The sequence below is a fragment of the Corylus avellana genome, chromosome ca2 (genome assembly GCF_901000735.1).
Source record: "Corylus avellana chromosome ca2, CavTom2PMs-1.0".
Lineage (NCBI taxonomy): Eukaryota > Viridiplantae > Streptophyta > Magnoliopsida > Fagales > Betulaceae > Corylus > Corylus avellana.
The window spans coordinates 9,807,360-9,818,091 of NC_081542.1; the positions used below are offsets into that span (position 1 = coordinate 9,807,360).

At 40.2% G+C, this 10,732-nt stretch overlaps 1 protein-coding gene across 3 annotated transcripts in view; it reads left to right on the forward strand.

Annotated features, from left to right (window-relative positions):
* The window catches only part of LOC132169741 (sterol 3-beta-glucosyltransferase UGT80A2-like), a 35,271-nt gene that overhangs the window by 17,234 nt on the left and 7,305 nt on the right, over window positions 1-10,732 (forward strand). For 2 of the 3 annotated variants that reach the window (XM_059580723.1, XM_059580724.1), the window contains exons 10-12: window positions 2,891-2,993; window positions 3,109-3,185; window positions 8,740-8,787. In XM_059580723.1, coding sequence (XP_059436706.1) covers window positions 2,891-2,993; window positions 3,109-3,185; window positions 8,740-8,787 — 228 coding nt within the window. The remainder of the gene's footprint in view (window positions 1-2,890; window positions 2,994-3,108; window positions 3,186-8,739; window positions 8,788-10,732) is intronic. The other variant, XM_059580725.1, reaches the window with a different exon arrangement.

Here is a 10,732-nt window from a genome sequence, read left to right on the forward strand (position 1 = left end):
AGCAGCCCCCTCCTCAAGATGTTTTCAAGATCAATTTTGATACAGCTGTTAGAGACTCATTCTCAGCTCAGGCTGCTGTCTGCCTAAACTCCAATGGCCTTATTATCCAAGTTGCGACTAATACCTCCTCCCCCCGTGAACCTAACACTAGCAAGGCCTTGGCAGCCCTCCTAGCGGCTTGGTTGGCAACTTCTTTGAACCTCAAGCATTTTGTTTTAGAAGGCGACTCTCTTATAGTGATCACTACCCTGTCATAGCCTGGCCTTATGCTCTTTCTTCTTGGGAAGCAAGGAAGATCAAAAGAAGTGCTAACTTCTGTTCCCACCATATGGAAAAATGGGCCGCATCCATATGCTTCTTTGGATGCATTCCCATCTCCACCCAATCTCGCCTGTTCATCCCCTTAGGAAGTGGGATGGATCCCTCTCTTTAGTTTGTCTTGCTCGGTATTCTTATAAAAAGAACAAAAAATGAAAAAGAAAAAAGAGAGTATAAAATTGGTTTCATGGGGCAAGATTGTAAAGATGGATGTGTGCAACACTAGGAATGGTAGGATAAGGAGTATAATTATTTGTGAGAAGGTGGGAGCGGTTCCAGTTCAAGATAAAATGAGAGAGAGAGTAGTCTGAGATTGTTGTAGTTTGCGTGGAAGGTTTAAAGAACAGGAGGAGGCTTGTTCCTGTTACGTAGCCTACCTCACACATCTTATCATTTAGGTTTTAAGAAATATGATAACCAAAATAACAACAAACCTAATAACTCTCACAAACCCTAATTACTATTCTAACAACCCCCCCCCCTCCCCCCCTCCTTCAGAGTTATATATATATATATATATATATATATATATATATATATATATATAAAAGTCAAGTTCAGAAGATACAAGCAAATGAGAAACATGCTATAATACTCCCCCTCAAGTTGGAACAACGTGGAGCACACAATACAAAGATTTATAAAAAAATAACAGAAAATGTGCAAAACCAAACATAAACAAGCTGAAATTCCACAAAAAAGCCAACATTGAAAGAAAATTCGCCAAAAATTTCAACTCCAGTCGGTGCTTGCCGCAAAACACAAAGGCTAGTCGAATCTCGCCACAAAACACCAATAACCGTTTGAAACCCATTGCAAAACTCCAAGGCGGGTCGAAGCTCGCTACAAAACACCAATAACCGGTCGAAACCCATCACAAAACTCCAAGGCTGGTCGAATCTCGCCTCAAAGCACCAAGAGTCAATTGGATCTCGCTGCGAAACATCAAGGCCGGTCTGATCTCATCGGAAAACACTATGAACCGGTCGGAACCCACCACAAAACACCAAGGCCGGTTGGATCTCAACTGCCAACTACGACGATTGATTGATGATCAATACAACCAACAAAGGTCAACCACAACCAACAATGGACAACCAAAAACAACGTTGGATTAATCATCAATACAACCAACAACAACGACAACTTGTAAACACTACTGTAGTCTGTAGTACTCCACGTGAGCAATAAGGGGAGTACTACAGTAGCGTTTACAAGTGGTTTATCACTTGATTGGGTTGCTCCATGTAGCCCAATCGAGTGATAAACCACTTGAACTGATTAAGAAACAACTTGAACAGGCTGAAAAATCATCTGAACCAGTCAAGAAATAGCAAGAACTGGCCAAAGAATGTATTGAACTGAAAGGAAAAGCACTGAGCCAGTCGGAATATGCTCTAAACCGGAAAGAAAACCACTTAACAGGTCAGATTATGCTCTGAACTGGTCAGAAAACACACTGAGCCGACCAAAGAAGATACAAAACCGACTAAACGAGATCTGAACCGGTGACTAACACACAAAAAAAAAAAAAATAATAATTAAGACTATCCTTATCCCGGATAGTGAACAGCTACCAACCGGGAACCAAATAGAGGTCTTTGTCTCCACCAACATGCCGGAAGCTCGCCTATGACGATCAGACCTCACTGGAAACAGTTAGAACTCGTTGGCGACACCAACTAGGACCGCCAAAGACCAATCGACAACCACCAACGCCACAAACAACACTGATGACCACTACACAATAGCCAACCACTAAGGAACTCCACACCACATGACACATGCCGCAATGGCCCACACCACACCACACACGTAGAACACCACATGGCCACATTGGAGTATTTTTCACTAGAGAATTTTTCTGGTCACCCTGAACAGCTCTTTTAGAGCTTTATCAAGGCACTAGCCCCCCAGGCGGTGCTACCAATGAGACTATACATATGAATACAAAGATATCAAACGTCAACGAAGAGCAAGAAAAACCAAGACTACAAATGAGGGGTTTAGACAAGGATCCTAAACACGCTTTGATACCATGTTATAGTTTGCATGAAAGGTTTAGTGAAAAGGTGGAGGCTCGTTCCTGTTACGTAGCCTACCTCATACATCTTATTATATAGGTTTAGAGAGATAACAATGGCCAAAATACCCAAACCAATAACTCTCACAAACCCTAATAACTCTGCTAATAGAGTTAGTTTAAATGTAAGACAAAAATCTATAAATGCACTAATGCAAGATAGTGACTATTTTAATGTGGAAACAATAAAAGGCCAAGAGAGGCCGAGAGTGACGCAGAGAATGACGTGAGTCAAATATTTAGGGGAAGAAATGATCGTTAGAGATGTAACTAAGAACATGGCCATAAATATGGTCAAGTGGTGCCCTTTGTGGCCAAATACAAAATAGGTGGATTAAGGTTTAGTTTAGTTGCATTATAGAATATTAAGGAATTGTATAAGATAAGGATTATGAGTTGTTAGATTCTCTGCAATATTGGTAATATTATAGTTCGAGCCAGACAGATGATAAGCGATGTTCCTGAACTCTATTAATGAGCTTGCAACAGCCTGTTCAAGAACCAGAGAGGATGACCAACATTATAGTTCAAGCGTTGGAAATCACCAGGCAAAGAGGCATCATTAACAAAGGCTGGGGTGGTCTTGGAAATAGTAGGTCTTGTTTCCTATACTGTTTCATTGCATAGAGTTTATCTAGTACTATTAATTACTTGGGAAACTTTTAGGTTGTGGAAGCACATAATATATGCATAATTTCTTATTTCAGTGGCAGAACCGAAGGACTTTGTGTACTTACTGGACAATTGCCCACATGATTGGCTTTTCCCAAGATGCATCGCTGTGGTAAGCTCTTCATATTTTCTTCTCTGATTCTGATTATGTTGAGGTGTGACAGCATTGATATTGCAGAATCAGTTTCTCCAATGCTGGTCTGGCATGATTTCTTTATTAGAGTTCTTGGCAATTAGGCATAGATTTGGTTCCCTTTTAATATCTGTGTATCTGGGCTCTCTTCCATTCTGGTTTCTGCTTTATATAATGTTCTTTATACAATTTGATTTGAGGGATTTGAAACAAAATGTTTACAGTTTGTGGGACAGATCCAGAAAATGGTCATTGAGGGGGCCAAATTGGATAACTTCTTCTGTTCTGACAGTTTGCAATAATAATACATCCTCGAGGCTTTAGTGGGCATGTTTTCTTGGCTTCACGATGCAGCATCATCAATATGAAGCACTCTATTAGGATTTATTGGTCGTGGTTAAATTTGAAATAGGTCTAGGGATGGTTGGAGCTCAGTAGAAAAGGAATTTTGCTGATGGTACTAAACATTTTGTGGGAATTCCCCCTATCAATAATTTGAGGAATTGGAGCAAGACCACTTTGATTTTGTGCTGTTTGAGAAAAAGCAGTGGTGAATGGTGAATTATATATTAGTTATGGGAGATGTGATCTCTAGTTTCTCTTTGTTTGCCTTGGGTTCTTCCATGGACAGTGATGAAATTGTTGGTCTGTTAGAAAGTAATTATCCTGCTTTGATTCTATTTTGCCTAGGGAGAGTTCTCTTAAGGTTTAGTGTTGAAAAATCCTACGGAGTTCGAGGATGTTTAGTGCGCTTAATAAAAAAAAGGTGATTATTTTTGTACATTTAGAGGAAAAAAAAACTTTCTCAGGGTGAAGGGAATGTGGATTCTCACCTTTGTACAAGGTAATCTACATCCCCAACAAAAAAGGAGGTTGGGAGGGAATCTAGATAACCATGGGCATCTGGATTCCCTTTGCTTAAATGCAACCAGAAGGGGTAATCTTTTAGGATTCTCAAGAATGCTAGAAGATTATTACCCCCAAGCAAACACCACATAAAAGTTATCTGGTTTGAGTAACCCTTCTTTCTTGGGTTTCCAAAAGGATATAACTGAAAAAGTAGGGGTCTTTCATTGACGAAGAAAGACATCTAAAGGAGGTCTATTCTACAAGGAATGGTCTAGCCAGACAAATGGTAAGCGATTAGATTGAAACAGATTTAGAATGTGAGGGGGGTGAATCTTCAGAGGGGGGTGATCTTGGGGGAGGGGTTGTTGGTTACCCCCAGGTAGTGCAAGTTGCAAGGACTTCCTTTTTTCTTTTTTTTTTTGATAAGTAATAAGTATATTATCAAACACGCAGAGGGGCGCAACCCATGTATACAGGATGTATACAAAGAAACCCCTACCGATTAGAAAAAGAATTACAAAGCTCTAAGAAATCAGAAAAAGTAGACTCATGCGAGTGGGACCAAGTCACTCTCCAAGAGAACAAAGTATTTAACACCTTCCTCAACTCAATCATGTTGCTCTCATGATCCTCAAAACTGCGTGCATTCCGTTCTCGCCATAGACACTACATCACACATAATGGAACAAGCCTCCATATGTGCAAAGCACGCTTATTACCCAATTGTCCCCTACAACTCTCCAAGCAATCACTCACCTTTCATGGCATAACCAACTAACTCCAAAAAGTTGAAAAAACACATTCCATAACTTAGTTGCAACCTCACAATGCATAACATTCCTCTTCCGTAAATTATCCAAAGTGAGTATTTTTCCTACAGTAGCCATCCACACAAAAAAAAGCCACCAAATGCTTGTGCCGATGTAGAGAGAGACTGATAGTAAGATTTCACTTCAAAAGTATTTCTTTTGGACGGAACCCAACAAATTTTATCCTCATCTCCAAATCTGATTTTTTGGGAATACAACAATGCAAAGAAGCGCGATACCACCTCCAATTCCCAATCATGCATAGGCCGAATAAACCGGACATTCCAATGAAGAATATCATTCGGTATCTCCATATACTCCTCCCCACGCATCCTTGTTACATGCAATATTAAACAATTCTAGATACACGAGTTTTAGAGGGTGTTCCCTACTCCATACATCATGCCAAAATAATACTTTCGTAACATCTCCTATATCATACCGCACATGATGTGCAAAGCCCTCCCACCCCCTTCGAATACATTTCCACACTCCCACTCATATGTTCCCCCTACCTCCTTGGAGCACCAATCACCCAGATGACTACCATATTTAATTTTCACCAACTTCCTCCATAACGCCTCCCGTTTCGTCGCATACCTCCACAACCATTTACCCATCAATGCATGATTAAAATAAATCAAGTTTCGCACCCGCAACCCCTCCAAACTTCATTGGCGTACACTCCTATGACCACTTCACCAAATGATACTTAAATTCATCCCCAATTTCGTCCCACAGGAAGTCTCTTTGTATTTTTTTGAGACGATTCGCCACTCCTACTGGACTAGGGAATAAAGATATGGAGTCTGTTGGTAAGTTTGAGAGGGTGCTTTTGATTAGTGTTAACCTACTTCCCTTTGATAAGTACATCCTCTTCCAACCCGCCAATTTGTTCTTCATTTTTGCAATAGTGGTGGACCAAATATGGGATGCTTTGTAATGTGCACCCAAAGGAAGCCCAAAATACGTAATTGGCAACAAAGCCACTTTGCACCCAAGTATTCTAGCCAGCCCTTCCACATTATCTGTCGCTCCCACTAGAATGATATCAGATTTAGACAAGTTGATCTTCAATCCCGAGACCGCTTCAAAACAGAGCGACAGACATCTCAAATTTCGGACTTGTTCTACATTAGGTTCATAGAATATTACCCTATCATCTGCAAACAACAAGTGTGAAACCACCATTTCCTCTTGATCTCGCAAGCCCATAGAAAATCTAAACATGCGCCTTCTCTCCACCGACGCGGTCATCGTTCTACTGAAGGCCTCCATCACTACTATAAATAAAAAGGGAGAGAGGATCCCCCTGTCTCACTCCTCGAGAGCTACTAAAAAAACCCTCAGGCGAACCATTTAGAAGAATGGAGAATCGAACAATGGAAATACAGTGTTTTATCCAACCTCGTCATCTTTCACCAAACCACACCGCTCAAGCATATAGATAAGAAACTCCCAATTTACCCGATCATAGGCCTTCTCCAAATCCAGTTTGCATATCATACCCGGTTCCCAAGAATGAATTCTACTATCAAGACATTCGTTGGCCATTAAGATAGAATTGAATATTTGTCGTCCCTTGATAAAGGCATTTTGGGAATGTGAGACTAGTTTCCCCAACATTGTTTTCAAGTGATTAGCTAGCACCTGAGAAATAATTTTGTACACCCCACCTACTAAGCTAATAGGGCGAAAATCCTTGATCTTTGGTGCCCCTGCTTTCTTCGGAATAAGCGATATAAAAGTAGCATTCAGACTCTTCTCAAATTTTCCATAGGTATGAAACTCCTTAAATACCACCAAGATATCATCCTTTAGCACCGCCCAACACTTTTGGAAAAACCCATAGAAAAACCATCAGGTCCTGGTGTCTTGTCGCCTTTTAGAATCCCCACCACTTCCCATACTTCACCTTCCTTATACTCCCTTTCCATCCACTGTTTCTCCTCCACATCAATAGATTTGAAGGATTGCTCATCCATCTTTGGTCGCCATTGATACTCTTCACAATATAGTTGCTTATAAAAATTCACAACATGATCTTTTATAACTTCTGGCTCATCACTCATGTTTTCGTTCACCACTAAGGATGTAATTGTATTATTGCGCTGGTGTGAATTCGCCATCCGATGGAAAAACTTTGTATTGTTCTCACCCTCCTTCAACTACAACGCCCTTGATTTCTGCCTCCTACTCACTTCTTCAAGATATAAGCATCTCTCCAATTTTCGAGTGCTCTTCTCGTTGCAGAAATTCCTCCTCCGTCAAAGATCTTGTCTCTACAATCCGATTCATCTCACCAATACCCACCTCCATCTCCTTCTTCCGCTTCCTAACATCCCCAAAAATCTCCTCATTCCATTTTTTCAAATATGCTTTTAAAGCCTTCAATTTTCGAGCCAACACATAGCTCGGGTTACCCTCATACATATAGGAGCCCCACCACGTCTTGACCTGCTCCTCAAATCCCTCTGCATGCAACCACATATTTTCAAATCTAAAAGGCCTACTACATCTTCTCACCACTCCACAATACAGCAGCAATGGAAAGTGATCAGATAATGCTTGAGGCAGCCTTCTCTGCGAGACATCAGGAAACAGTTCCTCTCATTCTGAAGAAAGCAAGAATCTATCAATTCTTGACCAAGTCCGATGATTGGACCATGTGAAACTCCTTCCTACCATCGGAATATCCATGAGACCCTGCTCAAAAACAAACTCAGAAAATTCTAAGCTAAAAGGGACAAGAGAGCTTAAGAATTTAGAGTGCTCGATTAATTTTGATGCTAGGGGAGTTGGTTCTAGCTGGGTTAAAGGCAAGAGGGCCCTTGCTTGCTTGTAATGTAGTCCAGGTTTAGTTGCAGGCGTGGGGTTTCTGTGGTGCGGTTTTGGGGGTTCTTCTGTTTTTGGGTTTTTGCAGGTTTTCACTTGTTTTCTGTTTTGGTTTGCTTGTTGTGTACTTCTTGTATGCTGAAGGGCGCTTGAAGCTTTTTTTAAATACTATTTCTTTGATTATCTTCAAAAAAAGATTTATTGGATTTTAAGTATCTACATTTTTTTCTTTTCCATTTTTAATCGCTTTGGTTTACTTATCAAAAAAAAGTATCTACATTCTCCAAAAAATAAACAGTAAATTTGTTTGCACAAATTTTAAGTCTATTACTTCTATAGGTGAAATTTGTATCAACTATACTGCACACAATTATGTCCCTTATTTATCTAACTTTGATCAAATCTAGAACAATACACCAAAACTTCAACAGAACAAATCATCTCAAACCCAACACCCCCTCTTCTCCCTCCTGCCCCTTCTCCCTCCTGTCCTTTTGTATGCTATAGTATGGGAAATTCTTTCAGGTAAAAAACACATGATCCTTGAAACAATTGTACAAGGAAGCAAAGGGGACTTGATTTTTTTTTTTTTTCAATTGTTTACTAGTTATATTAGATATTTAGTTATTTGACTTTATGGCACCGATGATTCAAAAATAATGATCATGCATGGCAGCAGCCCTATCTAACAGTCTTGAACAACAAAATTGACTTCATATGTATTTTAAATATATGCACTTTACTTTGGTCAGGCATGTGCTTGCGCTTTGCACTTACATTCCATGAGGCTTTTGTGCTTAAGTGGGCCTGTTGTTGCTCCTGAAAATACTGCTCTGAGATCGTGAACCTTATTAGATCTGTTAGAAAGATATCAAGGATCCAGTTGAGACAGAAAATGAATTTATGACTAAAAACCATCACTCAAAAGACTTTATGCTAATCGAATAGAGATCCTTGCAGACGACGGTAATTTTGAAGGAAAGATTGGCATTATATCTCTTAGATTTATTTTCCAATCACCTTTATAAATGTTTGTGCAGGTACATCATGGGGGTGCCGGAACAACTGCTGCTGGCCTTAAAGCTGCGGTAACTAATTCTGCTATTCCTGGGAATTCTTTTATTTTTTTTGGTTGAATGAAAAATTTAAAACCAAAAGAGACCAATTACACCAGAAAACAAGCTGTAACAACCTTTACAAAACAACCAAATCAACACACACCTCTAGCCCAACAAAACCCCAGCACATAACTATTGCCAAACTACAAAGGCAGAAATTAGAACACCTATACAGATCAGACCAGAACAGAAAGCACAATGCCCCAATTGTTACATAGCTCAATATTTAAAGGAGAATTTCGAAAAACCCCCCTTACCTCTTATACGGCGACTAACTTCCCAGGAGACTTCAGTCAGCAGCTCAACAGTTTGTATCTCCAACATATCCCCAGCTCAACAGGCAGTCACCAGTAGAGAGGCTATTTTTGACAGCCAACCCCATGAAGAAGGCTTGCCTAGGAATAGCAAGAGGAAACCAAACAAGACTCCACCAGTCAACCAAAGATCTCTTAGACCTTATGACTTCCCGAGTGTAAGAATCATTTTTTGGTGTCACCCAAAGAACTATATCATCAGCTATAATATTCACTTAGAAAAGCTAACTCTGAATATGCGCAAGCTGCTCAGATCTAGCAGGGGGCCCGCCCACTCCACTCCTCTCTAACCAACACGCTAGAAACTTAAGCCTCCAAACAACTCCTAGAATCATAAACAATCCGGTAGCTAAATTTATGCAACAATATTACTTCAAAAATTGTTTAGCTAAGAATCTAGCCATAAGAAAATATCACTTCCATCCCCCACAGAAACCTCAAAAATTATTTAGCTAAGCTCCTAAGCTATTAAAAATTTTCTCCAACAACAAGAACAATCTTGAGGGATATTCAATCTCCAAAAACACCTACCTTTAATTAGGTGTAACTTCACCCAAGCCACCCAAATAGATCCTGACTTGGCAAACAAAGCCCAAACATGCCTCAAAACAGCTGCTGAATTCCACTCCCCCAATCTCCTTAAACCCAAACCACCTTCATTTTTTGGAACACCTCCTCCCAAGCAACTTTAGCTCGAGCTGGCCCCTCTATCTTGCCATTCCAAATAAATCTTTTAAGCCATTGCTCCATAGATCTGGTCACCCTTTTGGGGAGAATGAAAATGTTATCCAATATACTTGCATGCCAAACAGAACAGATTTCAGCAGCTGAAGACAACCCGCAAAAGAGAGATTTGTAGACAACCAGCAATCTTTTCCACTAAGCTATCACAATCAGCAGCAGAAAGCTTCTTAGTGATTAAAGGAACCCCTAGATACCTTACAGGCAGTCGACCCTCCTCCAAATGCAGACACCCTTAATCTGATCCTTCAATACAGCAGGCAAAACCGAGCAATAAAGAGTACTCTTGCCAGGATTAGGAGTCAGACCAGAGAGATCAGAGAAATTATTCAAAACTCTTTTAACACATTGAGCAACTTCCAACTTACGCATAGCAAAAACCATCAGGTCATCCACAAAACAAAGGTGGGGCAATCTGAGCTCAGCACAGCAAGGATGGAAAATGAAATCTGATTGAGCAGCCTCCTCCATAAGTTGGGAAAAAACTTCCATAGCAAGGGCAGAGAGATAAGGGGAAATCGTAATCCCTAGTCTCAACCCCCGCTTACCCTCAAAATACCAACCAGAGAACCATTCAAATCTGTTAGAAGAATGTAGAAGAATGTGTTAGAAGAATGTAGAAGACTGTATTAGGGTATGAGGGCAATTTGGTCATTTATGTATTCTTTTTTTTTGATAAGTAATGATGATATATAAAAAAAGCGCAGAGGGGCGCAACCCATATACACGGGAAGTATACACAGAGAGCGCCTAGGAGGGAGAAAAATGAAAAAGAAACTCAGAGAAACTAATCACTAAAGGAGTAAGCCAAGCGGCCGTCCAAGAGTAAAGAGTAAAGAAGAAAAAATGAATCAATTCCT